Source organism: Dromaius novaehollandiae, chromosome 5 (genome assembly GCF_036370855.1).
Source record: "Dromaius novaehollandiae isolate bDroNov1 chromosome 5, bDroNov1.hap1, whole genome shotgun sequence".
NCBI lineage: Eukaryota > Metazoa > Chordata > Aves > Casuariiformes > Dromaiidae > Dromaius > Dromaius novaehollandiae.
Window position 1 is genome coordinate 30,442,190 of NC_088102.1, and position 19,790 is coordinate 30,461,979.

The window sequence follows — 19,790 nt, forward strand, 5'->3', positions numbered from 1 at the left end:
TGTATGAAAACATGCACACCAAAGGAAAAAAGGCTGAAGTGAAAAGTTAAAAAAAAAAAAAAAAAAAAAAAAAAAAAAAAAAAAGCTTAAAGGACAGTTGTAGTTCACTTTTATTGTTTTCTTTTAAATATTAATATTCTTCACCAGTTTGTTTTCATCATCAGTACTGCACTGAGAATTGAAAAACTGTAGTTGCAAATGCATAGAGAAAAATGCAGGAACACAAAAAGAGGGAGTCAACACTAGAAGCTGAGTACCAGTGAAAGACTTTATGCATATTTGATATTCCAGCCACAGAATGTGGGGAAAAAAAAAGGCTAAGAAAAATAAACTGTATTAAAAGAACATCATGAAAATGCAAAAATGACCAAGTCAGTGCAATAGCACAAGAAAAAGGACAATGAACTGCAGTGCAATAGAGCTGGGGCTGGTAGTGAGAAAAAAGACATGAAACAGTCACCAGTTCTGTTTCCTTGCTCTCATAAATACTTAGTGTTTGATTGTTTTCCTATTTAATTGTTAAGTTATAAGGTGGAGTTCTAGCAATAAACAACTCTTCTAGGAACTGACATCTGATTGACAACATTTTAGAAGGATTATTAATTTGCTTCCAGTAGTAAACATTTTGCGTCTCCATATAAGGGATAGACAGAACTTTTTAGGATACGAATAAAATACCATGAGAAACTAAACCTTTCCAACATTTCTGCTAGAAGCACCTGAAGGATCAGGGACAGAAAATGGAATCCAACATCTTTTAGCTCCTGGTCTGACCAAAAATAATCGCCAGTCACTGGTTCCGGCCATTTGCTAGGGCCAGACACAGCCAGAAACAGGCTGGCTTTCCTGAGGGTGGAGATTGCCCTTGCTTTAAGCTGCTAAATAGAGACAGCAATTTTATGATCCCACCTCTACTTCCTCCTCTTTGCATTCCAAGAAGGGCAGGAAGGGAGGAATTCTTCCTGGGAAATTCGTTTAATTTCTTTTCCCTATCCTCAAATTTATGTTCTTCATGCATAGTCTAATGATATTATCAAGTCCCTTAATTAGTATCGGGGGAAAAAGAAGACACCTATTGGCCTAATTCTCAGTTACATTAAAAACATTTTAGTTTCCAAAAATGTAAGGCTAGAAAGGATTGTTAGACAATCTAGACTGACACATGCATCACGAACCACTACATTTCATCATCATATTAAACGCAATGTCCTATCTTGTACTAAAGACTATATATATTCCACAAAGCCAGCAGTCTTGATCTGAAGATGTCAAAACATGCAGAACTCTCCATCAGAATTATCATACTGGACCAGACCAGAATTTCATCTTGATTTATATTTTTGTCTTTAACGGTACTCGGAAACAGACACATAGGAAAACAATGTAAGAAACAGGACAAATAGAGAGAGATCCTTTCCTGGTACAGCCTCTCAGCTTCTGGCAACCAGTAGTACAGCAGCTTCTAGAGCCAAAGTCTGCATCTGAACCATTGTGTTTAATAGCTGTTAATGAAACTGGTCTTGAATCTATGATTCGTCTGCCTTCCCCAAAGAGTTTCACAATAGCAGTTAGTCCTGACAGACAGGATGGCTTAGATACTTATTTGGTCTCAGCTTGCAAAGATACTTTATTTCATGCACTTATCTGTGCAAAAGAAGAGCTGAACTTCCAATGCTTTTCTCTTTGCTCCTGTTCTGCATCACATGAAAACCAAAAGCTTTCAAAGTCTTGTAACAAAATTAAACACAAAGTAACAGCCAATAGCCTAGTGAAGATCGAAAAAAGTAATCCCTTTTTGTTGGTTAATATAATTTTCTAATTCATTATACTGAAATAATTTAAAGACGTTTGAGTTACTAAGCTGCACAGATCATCCTCTATGATCTAACCATCATTGTAATTTGCAAATTTTAAAGCAGCGCTGATGACATATTTATTGTCAGTTCTTTGATAATCATGGCCAGAGTGGCTTCTGCAGAACCTCACAGAAATTCCATTGTTAATGGTACCTTCTCACTGAGACCTGCTTTCTGATATCTAGCAGTTACTCAGTTAATGTGTTTAGGATGTGTTCTGACAATATGTTGTTATTCTAGTATTTTACAATTAGTGTCTTGTGCAGTAGTAAGTCAAATTCCTTACAAAAATTTCTGTATGCTATGCCTGTCTTTATTAATTGGACCTCCAATCTCAACGAATTAAGTTGGATTTATTTTAGAAGAACTGTTTTCCATTAATATATGTTCATTGAAAAAAAAGAATTATAATGTTACCATTATCTCTCTATTACAGCAACTTTCTCAATATTTTGCCTAGAACGAATTTCAGACTAGCTGATCTACATTCACCCATTTCATCCCACTGGTACCTTCTAAATTCATATCATTCCACCTGTTCCTTTCTAAACTTTTCCCTTTATAAACCTGTCATCTATCTAGAATTTCTATGATATCAAAAGATTTATTTAAAATTAACTTAGTGGGCCAAAGATATTCTCAGGGTTTTTAGAACCCTTTGATGCAAGTTACGCAAGCGAGCTGATTTACCAAAGCTTAGCTCTATTAGAGGATGTCCAGCTATTTTCCCATTTACTGAACAGTCTCTGCTAGCACATCATTCTGTCATCCCATTTCCTTTCAAATATGGATAGAGTATTTTCCCTGGCATAAATAAATGCAATTCTTCAAGATGACCTATCCACAAAGATTCCATGTAATAACATGCACATGAGGTAAGCCTTATTTTGCACAGCAATGTGTGTGGGCATTGTGCCTGGTTTGCAGGGATTGAAGCATAAAGAACGGGATGTCCTCCACTGCCACTCAGGTTTTGGGGGAATAAACACATTTTGTATGTTGAAAACCACATCAGAAAAAGGTCAGACCATGAAAGTTGTATAAGCATACCTCAAAAATACAAGAAACATCATGTATCTATGCTAAAGAACTGCTAAGCCCAAGGAAATCTGAATACTACTTCTAGTTCCTTTATTGACATGCTGGGCATATGGGATCCCTCGTAACCACCACTCTACCCCATTACAGTGCTTTACGCTATTCACCTCTTAATAAAAAGAAATCCACTTTGAGATTTTATGTAGCTCCCCATTTAGATGGGTGTACATGTCTTATATTTCTATAAGTACTGCTTTCTCTGCTCTTACTGGCAACAGGAAGTCTATATTTCTTTTCTATTTCAACTATCTGTCATGACAGGGATCCTTGAAAGGACAATAACGGGAAGGAAATTGGATGGGATAATCCTTGCTTACTGTCTCGAGAACTTAGAAATCCAATGCTCTCCCATTCCACAACTCATGAAAATGAAAGTAGCTTTCTGAAAGGTTGGAATAGAGACACAGAAAAGGAAAATATATGCTGTAAAAACAAAAAAGAGAAGAATTTTTGCTTTCTCCTCAGAGTCTCAAACAGCTGTTGTTAACATGGTATTGGGGGCTGAGGATAAGGCTTCTCTTTGTTGGACTTGTAACATTCCGTAGACTATGATTTTGTTCTTATATTCCATATGTTGATGAGTATAATTCAGTGCAAAGCACGCAGGAAGGTACAAAGGCAGGTATCAGCTGTCTCATCTTGCCTCTCAAGCCACTCAGTGTGGAGTAACTGTACCGGCAATGATTCTCTCATCGAAAAACAAGGGCGGGGGGGGGAAGGAACTTTCTTCAAATATGAAACTTGAGATGGAAGGAAAGAAAAATACTTGGAAATCACATGTGAACTACTACAATAAAGGAGAACTTGGTTTCAGAGTTAGGATACTCTTCAGAGGTACGTTCAGAGAGGCCAGCCCTTGTGAAAGGCTTTGAGGCTAGGACATCCAATGCCAAGATACCTCAGAATTACAAACTTCACAATACCAGCAGTGCAAAGAATGGATGATGCTGAGAATCAGAGGCAATATAATCCTATTCTAAAGAACACATAGAGAATTTATCCAACATTTTGGGTATATCTGAACACCATTTCAAGCTGGGCTCCAGGAGAATGCCGCCTGAGAAGAGGGTTTCAGAGTCCCTTGCTTATACCATGGCAGGTAACTTATCAGAGCAGCAGCTCAGGACTGTCAACCACAGCTGGACAATGCCAGTGGTGGATATTACTGAGGTGCCATGGGTGTCCTGCTGTATTGGACTTAGAAGTCTACATGTGCTTTTTCTGGGCACACGTAGAAGTTATACTTCCTTGTTTTTCAAGTTGTTTTTAAACATGATTCAGATACAGAAGACAGACCTACTATTTCCCCAGCAAAAAAGACACGGATGGCATTCATCATGTATGGGTATGACAGGATTCAAACAAAAAACAAGCAGTTCTTGGAGCTTCATGCTTTCTGATATGCAGATTCCAGAGACGGAACGCTTTGGCATGAGGAGTTTGAGGGAGAAGAAAGGAGGGATGAACTAGGTGATAAAAATCTACAACAAGCTGTAAAATAATCCTGTTTTTATCAAGAAGATATAAGGAAATAGGTTAAAAAAAAATGGCAGAGCCATCCTCCCCAAGTCTTTCTATTGTTGATGACTGTGATTGCGCATGCTCAAGGAACAATCCCATTAATGATAACCTGAGCTATAAAGACCTATAGAATAGATGCTGTATAGGCAAGCACTTAAGGAAACATATTAAGCTCTTCTGCCTTTTCTGCATCAGTAGAAATTTTACTTTCCTTACTACTAATGGGCCTATACTAACACCATCTTTTCTAATGCACACAAAACCAAATTCTCTTTCATTTTTCTAACCCTGCTAGAATTTTCCTTAATGCATTTGGTTTCCTTTGTCAACCTTCTGCATCTTCTAAATTCTAGTTTAATTGTTATATATTTCCCTTTTATCCAGTGCTTTACATAAATACATATATATATTTTATATATATATTTAAATAGCTGCATTCACTTTTGTTCTAAAAAAGGGTGTAATTTTGTCATTATTAGGTGGCTAGGAAGCCACCATTTCATAAACTCTTCTCTAAGAGTTCTAGTCAACTGCTATTCCAATTTTTCTGTCTAAATCTTTCCTCTGTCTAAATTTTTCTTTACAATCAACTTCACATGCAAGTTTCTCCCATTAGGCAATTAGGCCTTCCAAAGCACGGAGTGCAGTGGTTGGCACCTTCCTCCATTTGCCAAGATTGAAAGCAATCAGGTCATGATCACTTGTCACTAGGCAACCACCAACACCGAGTCCAGTATTCAATTCATCTTATCTATCACAATGAGATTCACACAGAGCTACCTCGTTTTGGGTTCCATATCTTTCATACTAGAAAACCATCAATAATTTTTACAAAGAACATCAATGTTTTTCCACTGATTGAAACTTCCAGCATGTTTCCTATATTCAAACATCACCTAACAAGTCTTCTTCTTTGCCTATATAATAGGTAGCTGATTAAGCAGCTTACCACTATGGCCACACTCCCGGTATGGTCACATAAATGGGTTTAGAGTGTACAGATATTACATTTATAATCAGTGTTAGATACTTCTGCACTGCCAGAGAACTATAAAGTCATGTTAATATAAACAGGAATCTGAGTCTCATACGAATAAGAAAAATGCCTGCAAGCTGGAAGAAATGAATTACGAGGCCTATGAAGAATTCTCCAGCACAAGAGCAGAAGCTTGACACGAAACCGTATGGCAAGATTCAGAGACTCTTTCCACAACAATTCTGCAGAATCACCTGCATTATGATATGCTTTCATTTGAATCACCTTTTCACCCCAACAGTGAAAAATAAGGTCTCAGGCCACAAACATTGAGGAGAAGAGTAATTCTTTATTCTCCACCTCAGTGGATGATTTTCCGAAGACAGAAGTGAGTGGTCGTTCAGAAGGGAAGGCTGCTGGCAGAGGAAGGCTTAAGTGGTTTGGCAGGGGAAGGTTTTTACCATCTTGCATCTCCTGCTCAGGTGACAACACACAGTTTAAAATACAAAAGGGTGACAACAGACAATGTTATTTAAAGAGCTTCCAGAATTAGATAAACGTACATTTTAAAGAGATAAATAAATGGTTCCCTTCTGAATCATCTAACACATAAACTGTTAGAAAAAGGTATTTGAAATAATGCAAGCAGTCCCAGTTGACATTTCCATTTATTATTCATATTTGTTTTCTTTCACACAGAATTCAAAGTGCTGGACTTACTTCCTCAACCCCAAGCTCCATAGAATGATAAGACACCAAATCCACTTTCAACCTATGTTTAGCATGTCATTTGTATCGAGAACTGCTTTTTTTGAAAAGCAGGCTAGTTTGAGGGAAACAGGTGCTTTAAAGCATAATTTTTCTTTTTTGCGATTATCAATGGATTTTTTTCTCACCAAAGCAGAATGAAATAGCATTGAATGTTTTATTGCAAGCAACATGTCAGGGTCACTTAGTTACATCTGATAAGAACAGTTCTGACATGAAAACTTTCAGTCCACAACAAACACTTGATGACATCTGATTTCTTTTCACACTAATATGTATAAGCTCCAGAACACAGATGTATAAAATTACTTAGTTTCGGGGGTATTGCTAAAAGGAGAGATGGCTAAACTAGAAGTGAAATTCTTCACAAGACCTAGCAGACAGTCAGTACTATTTCAAAATTATTTAACTGAAGTCCTTTTCACCCCTCAGCCAGAATATGTCATTCATTTCATCTCATCTCTTATGGTAGAAGATGAGCTACATTATTTTACTAGAGTAAACTAAAATGTGAACATTTAGCTTTAAAAAATAAAGCTAGATGAGCTACGTTATTCTAAGTAACCTAAAATGTGAATATTTGGCTTAAAAAAATAAAGTGCACAATAAACGCACTTATAACTTCAGATTGCAGATAATCCTTTAATTAGTTTTTTCATTCAAAGGAAAGATGTCAAAACTTGTCTTACATATTCTAGTTCCCATATGTCACTCCATTCAACAGGAAACGGTACGCGTGATCTTACAAAAACACTTGCATCTCTGAAGACAAAAAAATCAGCACCTCGGTTTAACTAAAAACCAATACAAATTTAGTGAATATTTTGATGTCATCATGGCAAATTTCCAGGACAAGTGTTTACAAGGATTAGGCACAGGCTGCTACGGTTTTTGCACTTTGCAAATACCAGGAGCAATTGCTGTTTCAAAAGAAACAGAAATGGCAACTGCCAGAAACTCTATTCAAGTCAATGAGTTGGAGGCTGCCTTTTTATAGAGATTGTGTCCCTGAGTTAGTACTAGCAGCCCAAAGATTGCCCAAAAAGGAAGTATACAACGTGACTTTACACAAGCCAAACACATTCCACATGCCACGTACCTGCAATGCCTCCTACTCCTTCTTCCCTCTCTTCCTTTATATAAATGAAAAATACATGGCTTAATGAAAACACATATAACATAGTGGAGAACAACATAAAAAGATGCAGGAGCTTTGATGCACTTGTTGCACAGCTTTGGATATTTCGGGAAAGAATGTAAAAAAAAAAAAGTTTAGTCAATCATTTGCAGACAATGATATTCCAAAATATGAAGGTGATCACAACACTTTGATATTTTAAAAGGACTTCAGGGCCTGTTATGGGTCAGGCAGTCAAAATGTACAAGGAGACTTCAAGTGACCTATCAAGTGACGTATCAAATAAAGCACTACTTATTGGCTGAACACTAAGTATACACTAAAATATATATATATATATATATAAAACTAAATCAGAACTTTCAGAAAAAACATTTTTGATTGCAAAAAGTTGATTAGCAGTTCATTTTCTTTTCTCCTCAGTACATATCCATTGAATACTGTGAGTCAAATGAAGACTTTGGGGTGTGGGGGGAGCAGGATGGCATAGTACTGAGGTTCGTAATATAGTGGACACGCTATGCAAAAAATAACAATTCTATTCTGATTGACTCTATATAACTTTTTTACTGTTTCCTGCCATATGATAATCATGTCCTGGTCTTTAAGAACTGTAATCTTAAAACTCATCTGCTACAAGTTGTATATGTATTTGTTTACAAAGCCTAATACTCCATAAATAAAGTCTTAGACAATGTGCCAAAAAATTGACTGAAGTCTGCTCTGTTAGAAGATGGAAAATTTATCCGGTTTTAGCAAATGTCAAATCATTGGCTATTGCTTTTAAGATTAATAAAAGATATAATGGTTTCTAGATAGCCTCTAAATAAAGATTACTATGAATGGAGAAATGATTTACCAATAGTCACCACAATGAGATTTCTTTAAAGGTTACAATCATCAGTTATTTAGCTGAAACACTGCTGAGAATGCCTGGTCATTTCTTGAATAATGCATAATGTTCATTTTAGATTTGATCTGTATTATAGCAATACAGATATTTCTAAAATAATGGAGAAAACTATCTGTTACTTTCCAATTGCTCAAGATATCATTTCCATGAAGTAATTGACTCTGAAAATATTATATGGAGTCACCTGAATGTTCATTTTCAAGCACAACTTGTAGTGATTGCTACACAATAGGCATAAGAAAACAAACTCATCAGGTTTTATAGACTTTTAAGAAAAGCCGTGATAAATACTGGGCAGAGTAAAGGACCTTCCTGAAATACTAAATTAAAATGATTAAATTGCTGTACAGTACTAGGGGACAAATTTAAAACTAAGCTTTGAAATTTAATTATTAACAAGTAGGCCATCACATTTGGAAAAATAAATGAATAAAGCAGTTGCCTACGTAGCGTATGTTCCTCTCTTACAATTTTCCAAATGTCTTTAAGTCTATTTGTGAGATTGCTTGGGGACACAAAAAGTATAATGTCTAGTGTTTTATTGTAGGATTGTCAACCATACTTCATATGAAGCTGCAAGCTATTTATGTGAGCTTGTTTATCCATATGAACTTCTTCAAGGGCAGCAAAAAGCAACCTTAATAAATGAAAATGAATTTCTTTTGAAATAATTTCATGAATGTTTGATCAGAATGTGCTAACAGGTTTCTGTATAAGGAGAATTAGTGAAATAATAAAACATACCTGTATTTTACAGTTCAACCTGCTTATAGCGAATACCTATACAGTGAAACACCACTTCTTGGTAGTGGCTAAGCATTATTTTAATACACTGACACATACAAAATACAATCCTGCTTAGTAGAAAGAACTTCAACTCAAACACGAAAGAAAAAACACTAAATCTCCTGGGCTTCCACATGCCTCTTATGTCTAGAGGTATGGGATGGCTAGAAAAGGAACCAATCATATCACCAGCTGGGTGGAGGAACCGGATTATTGCCTCAGACAGGATAGAAATAACAGCATTAAGCAACAGCATACCTACATTTTTCAAAGAAATGTGTTAATCTAGACTAGACTATTTTTGTTCAAATATGCTCTTTTCTAAGAATAAGGCTTGGTTCTCCCTGAAATTCTTTCCATCATCAGACTGGATGGAGCACAAAAATGAAAGCATCACTGTTCAAATATATATTCTTACTCCACAAGAAAATAGTAAAAAGAGACAGATCCCAGATGCTCTATAAACTTATACAGAGACCTGCAGAATTCAGCCTTTCTGTAACACAGGACACCTTATAGAAGCACTGTAGGGGGGTTGGGAGGGATTACCGATTTTAATCATAGATCATAGATCCTACAGCAGAGAGTCCACTTTACATTCCTCTTGAAACACTGTTTGTTTAATTGCCTGAGAATAAACTCTCATACTGAAAAAATGGGGAACATTTGCATATTATATGACAAGCCTGATGAACCATGTTACACTCTTGCTCTCGATGATGTAATTACCTTTTTTTCCTCCATGAAAATTATATATGATGTGGCAGATAATATAAATGAAATATATGAAGTGACACAAATATGTCCAGCTACTAAATCATCAGTCTGAAAGTCCTTTGTTTTTGCCCTCCTTGTCTATCTTCTCCTTCCAGCGAAAATTATAACTTTTCTTTACTAATAGTATTTCCTCTGAATGGGAGAGCAAGTAAAAGCTACTTGCGCAGACAGTATCAGTAACACTACATAGGCAGTATTTTGGGGTTGATAAATAAGATGCTATCCTCTCACACCTCCTTTTAGATGTGAACATTTCTGTTGCTTCACACTATATACAAGTCTATCCAGTTTAGCATAGACTAACCCCTTAAGTTCCCTGATATGTGGAAAATAAAGTTCTCAAATCTCATATGCTGCTTTCCAAAATATTTCTCCTCCAAAATGTGAGATCAGTATCTAAAATAAAACAGAGTAATCTTCTGTGCCATCAAAACCAGGCCAATCACACTTCCACAGTTTTTGGTAACTGGCTTTTGTTCAATGCAATTTGTACACTAAGCTGAAATACTTTTCAGACAGCAAGATCACACTCATCTATGTATGAAGGAGTATGAGTAAGAAATTACACAAAAAATATTCAGCTTATAAAAGTCACCAGTTAGGACCAGTCAATACGTATACAGCCTCTAAAATCAAGTTTCTGATTTCTCTATTACCAGACTTCTATGGCATCTCTTATCTAAAATAACCACTTGTTTTGTTGCCCAATGGCTTGTTTAAACATGAAAAGGAGGCGTTCAATATTGAAATCAGTCTATTTTGGCTACAACATCAGTAGATACCTAAAGGCTCGAAAGTCAGAATAATTCACATACACGTTACAAGATCATACATAAAATCCTGGTCTCTGACCTGATGATACCTAAATGTGATGTTCTTGAACTTAACACACACATGATTCTGCCTTTAATGTTTAGCCACAGAATTCAGAGAACTGATGTAATGTTTGAGTCCTCAAATCAAGAAATGATGCTGTGATCCATTCAGACCATCCTTTTATAAAACATTGAAATAAACAAAGCAACTCAGTCATTGCTAAATAATTTTAAACAATTTAAGCTACATTTCCCAGAAGCCTTATGGCTATAGTGGTTATATTGATAAGTTTGTTGTTAAATAAAAGATGAATAAAATAAGAGGTTTATTTCACCTTCACATGGTGTCTTTCTCATGCAGACCTCAGATTTCCACATTTGTATCCCTTTAAAGGATTTGATATGCAGGAAAAGAAGAAAGGATGATGGTAAAAATTTCAATTTAGAGGTTACTAAAGGCTGCCATATTCGATACTACACGTTTGCTCCATACCTTTTACTGATGTATTAGGTGGAGGTCCTTCCATTCTCAAGTTCCACGGAGGATCTCCTTGATTAGCAAAGTCCCTCATTTTCAGATAACTAATTGTAAGTCGGATGATGGATGCCTTGTCAAGCTGGCTGGTGATGGCTGCAGGCAGAGGCAACAACTTTGCCAACTCATAGAATTCAAAATTCTCCTTTCCCCGGCGAGAGCGAGCAGCATCTCGGGACTTTTCCTTCCTCAAAGCTTGTAAACTGAAAAAAACAAAACAAAACAAAGCAGGACATTCATCAATATTTGTGTTCTGTCACATTTAACCAGCTTACTTTTTCATTGCTGGTCTTCTATACAAATTACCACATTTTAAAAATGCTGTTGTGTATAGATATACAGGCTTCAGGATATATTTCATAGTCATAGTCTTTGAATACTTGAAACTAATAATAGCATTTGTCTCTCAGTGGTAGTCAACATGTTAAGTAACTGCCCTTAACTCATTTCACCCCTTTTTCTTTTTAGCCTGCCTGTTCTTCCTCTGCTGCCAGTCACATGGATTCACAGGAAAGTTGGATTCACATAGCGTTTACCTGCATGGATGCCATTGCTTCTCCTGACCCACTGTAACCCATCTTCATCTAAATTTGTGCCTAATTCTGACTCTAGAGAGGAGATAAAAGCAGATGACTGAAGTATGTGCTGTCTCTGCCAGGGGCTGCTGTGCAGGCAGCCAAGATGACCAAGCAGGTTGTAAAGCAGCGTCTGAGCTGCAGAAGTTTAAAGTCTGGTGTAATAATGTAAACCTCCCTGGATTTCAAGAAGCTGTTCTTTTATGAGTTGTTCAGCTGTCCTTGCTGTGGGAACAGCAACCTTCGCCAGAGGGGTGAGCAAGCAGTTAACAGAGTTATGTGCATCAGGCTTCTGATTTTAATTCACTACCACATACACGTCAGACTCTCAGACAACTTTCTGGTCAGAAGGGACTTTCTGCTCTACTCCGAGCAGGTGGGAGTGCAAAGAGACATTTGTTTGCTTCTGTTGCATCAGTGTTTCACTGGCTACCAGCTGTATGCAAGGGGAGAGACCGAAAGGTAACACAGATCTTTTTCTCGGCCTATTTGTTTAATTGGTGTGTTACTGCTGAATGCACATTGTGATGATATTGGGTAACTGCTGATCTTTTCCTGAAACTCAAAGGACACTCAAGTTCAGTTTGTTTCAAGGTATGATAATACAGCTTTGCAAGGGGGAAAGGAGTTAACTTTTTTTGTTGCGTGGTTTGGGAATGATAAAGAAATGTACAGCGCATTTCCCAGAAGGTTTGGAGTCAATGTGTAGGTGATACAAAAAGAACAGGAATTGCCTCATTTTTGTTTCATGAGCTTTTTTAAACATGCTTTATGATAAGGATATGATCAGCTTGGCCATACTTCTGTCTTGGCAGATAGAGATGGGTGTCAATGTTGATGTTGCTGTCTGCCAATCAATGTGTTAAAGTGAGCAGAAGCAGTTCTTGTCTATTGCAAAGACTGCATATTTCCTTTGCTTCGTTTGATTACTTCTTTTATTTGATGAAGTTATGACTACAGTGCCATTAACTAATTATTGGTGGAATTCAACAAGTGTATAGAACAGCGCATGCTTCTCTGTAGCTTCTATAACCCTCCCTGAAACCTCAGCGTTAACTAACAAAAGAAACCTTAATGACCAGATCTACAAGAGCACTTTGGCATATGAAGCAGGTAGGTAGAATTCAGGCATGTAAATCTAATACCGTGATACTGAGACCTCTATTTACCTCCCATCCTAATTTGGAGATATTTTAAATTGCAAAATTTGGCCTCTTTCATTTTAGTATTCTTACCCAACTGCACTTTTGTGGCTGTGCATGCCCAAGATACGCCTTAGACTTGAAAGAGAAGATCAGCTGGGTCCCTAAAACCCAAATGAAACCTCTCCATTACACTCCCCTGAGAATGCTTCACAAATTATACTCTGTATGCAATTCTATACTAAAAGCAGCTACATTTAAAAAGGCAGCTGAGAAGAGAGAGCGGGGAGGTGAGAGGTAAGATACCAGGAGGAAAAGGTATCTCTTTACCCACAGATAAACACCGAGTATCCTACTGAATCCCATTCTAAGGTACCTAGTTGTTCTCATTAATTGTATATGGACTGCCGGCAGCTAATTCAGGTTATATTCTAGGAGAAAAGTACCTGAAAATTAGGTTTTGTAATGCTTATGGCAGATGTCTTTCCATGGAGTTTTGAATTTTAGATATCTACCATCATAGATGTGAAAAAAATCTCTCAAAAAGTGCATAAAATATAGCCAATGGAAGGGGTTTTTTTAAATGTATATACAGAGACCTGATAGATACAAGTCTGTGAGGTGTGAATCATCCTATTAATTTCAGTGAGGGGTAAAAAGATACCCTAAGAGAAGTTAAATACCTACACTGGTAACATAAAATAGAGGCAGGCAAGTTTCTCTGCTCAATTTGTTGCAAGTAAGAGGTCCTTTTCACAGCACAAGGTGGGGGCATTTGCTACTTGTCATCACACCTTTTTCTTCTTTGCTCGAAAGTCAGGCTGAAAGACCCCGTGTCCCTAAGTCAAGTTTGAAGAATCCAGAAGATCCAAGAGATTCTAGATTTTGTCTGAAAGCCCACGTTGAGAGGATCAGTCCTGCCCCTTCTTTCCACAGCACCTAATTTTAGGTCTGTATAAGAAGGTGGCTTCTAAGACATCCCTAGTAAAACAAGTCATAAACATCACAGGCCCCAGCAACTTTTGGAACTGACAGGTAGTTAAAAAAATGGAAGGTGATAGAATATTCCTTAGCAAAACCAGAGGCTGAATCTTTACACATATAATATTTACACAGTTTTCATGTCCTGTATAGAGTTGAGCACATTGCTGAAACTGAATAAAATATTGCAATGTAAACTTAATATATATTATTGGATCGTTAACATTTGTAATGGAAACCTACTAAGCTGAAAAGCAAGGCTACTTATAAGGACACAACAGCCTTTGGGAGCCGCTTGTGTGTATTCAAACTCGAAGAGTATAAAATCCCAAGGTACAAGGGATGGTGAGTTGATAGCATAGATGTACAAAAGCAGCTCCTGAAAAATAATACTATTGGTAACATCTTTCTCCTCTCAGCCCTTATGTATATTGTCCTTTGTGGAAGCTTCCACCCAGACAGTCAGGTCAAGGAGCTAGAAACTTCTAGCACGCTCCTCATGGCATCAGTGCATTATGCTAAGTTTAGAAACAGTGTCTGATGAAACAGAAATTAAGACAGAGGTTCTAATTTCTACTCTACATAACTCCACTAGCGAAACACACTTGTAGCCTCAGACGCTACAGTTATGCCCATACGAGGGGTCATTAATTTGTGAGTAGCATTTTCCTCATTAGGATGTAGGAATTCATTAGCTATGTCTTAAACATCACTGGTGCCCTCACTGGCACCTGCGATTTCGATAGCCAACATCAACTCCATCATCAGTGTTGCTCTTAACTGAGTAATGTGCTGGCACCGATAATCCCCAGAGGATGCTAGGAGGAGAGGGGTGCAAAGCTCATGACAGAAAGCAGTGGTGCGGACACAGGAGCAAAACACATCTTGGATCCGGTCGTATGACATTGGCATTAGAGGCAGTTCTTGGTAATGTAAACACTTGGAAATATCTGCAGGTTCTCCTGCTGACAAGAGGAGTAACAGTTTGGGAAGCCATACCTAGGATTACTAAGCAGATTTCACAAACCAGCCTCCAGAAAGCTCCAAGAAGCGAGCGTCACACATCTAAAAGCTCTTACACAAAGAGTTCTTAAATAGGGTCTCCTGGCAGACAAGCAAAAGCTACGTATGCTCCCCACAGTTCTGACAAGAAAACAACAAAGTGTGAAATCTACCCCAAGGACACAAAGATTGTTCCCTCCTTGCAGTCTGTGGAGAAGGGAAAGGAATTCAGATAGTCAGATCAGTGTGCAACACTATATGACATCAAAAGATGACATCATCATACAACAGTAAAACTTCATTTACTTCCTTAAGAACATACTTCTGAGGGAAGCTCCATACAGAGCCCCTGAAAGAAGACAAAGGAGTTTCCAGGTGCTACCTCTTGATAATTCTGAGATGCTATAGCATATTAACAGAATACTTAATGACTAGAAAACTAATGCTATTTTAGATCGGAGCTTTCTAAAATATATTATTCTTCCTTTTACTGCCTTTCCAGGCAGACTGATATAAAGAGGGTCTGCTTTTACAGATGAAAGGGTACAACAAACGTTACCATATAATTTTAAAATGGTGTACGCAACATTTCTAAAGTAATTTTTCTATTAAAGACACAACAGATGCAGAAGACATGATAATATGGTGTTGCATAAAAGTTTTATTGGTACTCATAACTCACTTGTGATTTCATTGTGCTTGTGGTCATTCCAAGTTTAACCTGCTTCATCTGTGCCTCCACATCATTTTATATCTTTTATAGTTATAAGCATATATATGCATCCATATCTGCGTGCACAACCACAACCTCTGCATGTCTGACAGATCATCACTTCAAAGATGGGCCAACCACAGCTCCCCAGCTCCAGCCCTGCCCTGGGGCTCGCGGTGCTGCAGGCCGGCAGCAGTTAAAGCAATGCAAAGGGATAAGGTTTGGGGGGCCATGGAAAGGCAGAAAGGTACAGCCTTCTGCAGTTTACCAGCATAGTTTATTGCTCATTTTCATTAGCTACAAGCAAAAAAGTTTACTTGCAAACTGCAAACTGTTACGAACGATACACAGTATTTTTTGTAGTTCTATTGAAATCCTCCTTGACTTGAGGAGAAACTTTATAGGCACGACACTATTCTAGAACACAGCACTTTCTTCTTGTACTGAACAATATCATACTTGTTAATTCAGCTGTTATCAACCACTAGTGAATTTGTTAAGCCTCTAACAGCAATATGGATTAGTAGCAGCAAAACCAGATACGCTGCGACCATAATACTGAACAATATCTAATAATGTTTATAACAAGCTTTATAGAGAATGAAGCAATGTATGTGGGCATATGTACGTATATATTTTTATATTAGTATAGTCTTTTAAATCCAAGGATCAAGAAGCCCACTCCAAACATTCTCCAGCTCTCTAAAGGCCTTTGTCAGGTGCACGTTATATCCATTTCACGGAAAAGAAACCAGATACACAGAAAGGATGTGCAACATTAGATCGCACAATGAATCTGAGGCAAAAAACAGCGTGGAGCTACACAATTCAATCCCAGCCCCACAGTCTGCCTACCCACTGAAACAGACTTTTAGTTACGTATGCCCTTCCATGTACAATGTTTTCCAATATAAAAAACATAACAATGCTTACTGGCTATCAAGTTTAGTTGTAGCATTACATCAGGAAATAAATATACACTGTTCCTGAGTCCACAGATGGGTATTAGTGTAATTCGGTATGATACATACCAGCAACACATTCTCTCATCTTGTTCTTACGTTACAGTAAGTTATGATATGGGTTATTATTGTCATACTTCAGGCATTTTTTACATTTGGATGAAATTTAGATTTTTCCCATTTATTTTTTATATTTAGATCGTTTCTGTACTTACATCAACGCAGTGTAGTGATAAGTAGGACAGTTCAACTAATATGAATGTTTGCACATTCTGACTTCTTACAGGACTAATCTGTATTACCTGTTCCCTCACTTAGTCATATTCCTGAGGAGGCTTCAAGCTGACCAAAGAAAGTGATGGCAGGTAAGCCGATTTATATCAACAAGTACATAGGAAAGCTGGCTCTTAATGGCTAGGCAATTCATTAAAATAATGTCGTCCAAGTTCACCAAAGTTCTGGCCTATAAAAATCTCCTGTTTTCATTTCACTGATCATTTTATTACAGGTTAATTACACTTAATGCAAAGCTCCAAGAATGGAATAGCACCACTATCGAACAATTATTTGGAAAAGTATGTCCTTTGCTTCTGCATGGCTCTTTTTATGCCTGAGGTCTTTTTGGAAAATGTTTGCTAATAGTGACATCTTAAAAACAGTCCTTCATCTGAAACACATTTGCAGACTCTACCATATATTTGGGCTGAAAGAAAGATGAAGGAAGAAGAGCAGAGTAGTCCACACAACTTAATTACACATATTGCAGTGGAAAAGTCCAGTCTAGTAAGTCAAGCATCACCCCGATGGCAATAGGAGCCTAAAGCCTCTTATTGTCAATGTTATCTGTTATTGTTCTGTTTTTCTAAATGTTATGCTCTAGAGAGTTTGCAAATATGCATGAAACTGGATATTTTTTCAGTATAGTAGTTACAAGTGAGTAGAGGAAAATGAAGCAAAAGAGCTAATGTTCCTGCAGACATGCATGTGAATTAAAAGGAAAAAAAACTCTCCAAATTTAAGATACCGTAACTCAAACTCAGTTAGTTATGAAAAATGAATACTGAAAGTACATTAATATGTTTACCTCTAATTTTTACACACTGTTTTGTTATCATTTTTTGGATTTTATTCTTTTGAGACAACTTTCTGACTCAATGTTTTCTTTCTTTCTCTGCTTTTCTTTTTTCCTAGTATCCTATTCACAGAGACTTCCTTTTCATATAGGTTGTTTCTGAACTTAGTACGAAGAACTTCCAGATTAATAAAAATCAGATATGCTGTTTAAATGAGAAGAGTACTTCTGTGAGGGTAAAACCTCAAAAAAAAAAAAAAAAAAAAAAGAAAGAAAAAAAGGGGGGAGAGATTCAAAAGCCATATTAAATTTTACCTTCTTCTTCTTCTTTCTTTTTTAAGTATATCTGAGAAGTCAGACAGGCAGATTTTTATGGATTTTCCTACTTGTTTGCCTAGGAGATCCGAACATTGCTCAGTCTCACTATTTATCAATTAATCTAGCATGCAGCCTCAAAAGAAAAAGGTCAACCTGTATTAAAAATTCATCCATCAAAAATTCATCAAAGGCTTCAGCATTTTAACTCGTGAACCTTTGAACACCTGCACACTTGTCAGATCTGTGGTCATAGTTAATGGTGGAATCCATAGTTACTACAGTGTCTATACTTGCTCTGACATGAGCTGCATGAGTAGACTTTCAGGTGAAAAGCACATCATTTCAGGTGAAAAACACTTTCAGGTGCCGCACATAATCCAGCTGGCCACACTGCTTTCTCAAACTGTCCTTTTCATAGCTGACATCTGACTAAGTTCAAAGTCAGTCAAATCAGACCCTCTGAATGAGCAAACACTTTTCAGGGGAATTCATTTTTTCCCCACACTATAAATATCACTGTTCTTGGAAGGCAAAAGTTTGCCACAAATGTAAACAAAACCATTATCTGACATTATCATCTATGGCAGAGCCCACAAATTGAAGCCATTTAATGCTATCCAAGAAAAAATAATGATTTCAGAAGCCCTTCTTTAATGTGTGAAGAAAGCTATATAGTATATGCTGGAAGTTGAAGCTGGAACCTTCAAGTTCAAGGTAAAAACTCTGCTGCTTAACTAATGCACTGCTCATAGCTGTCATCATTAATTTATGTTAGCCTCTGTAAACATCAAGAGTATAATAGGCCAATTTCACAACTAAATATAGATGCACATTTTGCCCTTATATAAATGGCAGATTGCTGCTGTAGATCATCACTGCAGCAACACGTCAGTAAAGATGCACTGTTTGATGGTCTGATGCTCACACAATATATAAAACCAGTTGTAATGGTTGTTTGGAAGCAAAGTGTAACATAGCAGCAAAATTTCATTTGTTCCACAAACTCAGTATATATTAAGCTTGGCTGACAAAGACTGTTTGATGTGCTAAATCAGTTTGACCTTCATTTTTGCTTTATATTTCTCATTTAACACATGAAACGACCATTATTTTTTCACTATATAAGAAAATATCACAGAACTGGTTTCTATTAAAATGCCTCCTTTTCTTGTACATAGCAAAAAATACATTCTGCCAACTGCTTTAATAATTATTGTAAAAATAATGTGCAACTTATGAAAAAATAATACCTGTATTAACTGAAGCTTTATATATATATATATATGTATGTATCTCACAGAGACTTGAGGTTGTTTCATTTGGGTTTTTGTCTGAAAGAAGAGCTGTTTCCTTTATTTTGTTTTCAACATGAAAAAATGGTTCAAAGAAATACATCCTTTCTTCAGAAAAAAGTTTGTGTATGCTTGAACTAATCATTAAATTGAATGTTTTCTCACCAATAAGCATCTTTGTTGTAACATTTAAATAACAGGATGTACTTCCAAAGTGAGTCATTAGAACATAATAATAGGAACTTGGCAGGTTTTTAAGAATTACAAACTCACCATCCTACACAATCTTTTAAAACTAATGTACACTTTGATACAGTAACAATTAAGTGAGCTGTGATACATCAGTTCAAACCTAAACTCTGCAACCAGAATACCAGTTTTGATCTTCTTCTCTTTTTATGTTGAACTAAGCAATTGGCAGCCTCATGATAATAGAGAAACTGCAGTTTTATCAAGCAATTTTGCAGCACCCAATAAACAGCACTTTACCTTGGAGCAACTCGTACATTTCACACCTTAAATTTCTATTTACCAAATCAGCTAATCACTTC

The 19,790-nt window shown here is 36.8% G+C and overlaps 1 protein-coding gene across 4 annotated transcripts in view; it reads right to left on the reverse strand.

The window, feature by feature from the left end:
• Positions 1 to 19,790, reverse strand: part of NPAS3 (neuronal PAS domain protein 3) — a 631,291-nt gene that overhangs the window by 431,109 nt on the left and 180,392 nt on the right. For all 4 annotated transcript variants that reach the window (XM_064512370.1, XM_064512369.1, XM_064512372.1 and 1 more), the window contains one exon: positions 11,142 to 11,386. In XM_064512370.1, the coding sequence (XP_064368440.1) occupies positions 11,142 to 11,386 (245 nt within the window). The remainder of the gene's footprint in view (positions 1 to 11,141; positions 11,387 to 19,790) is intronic.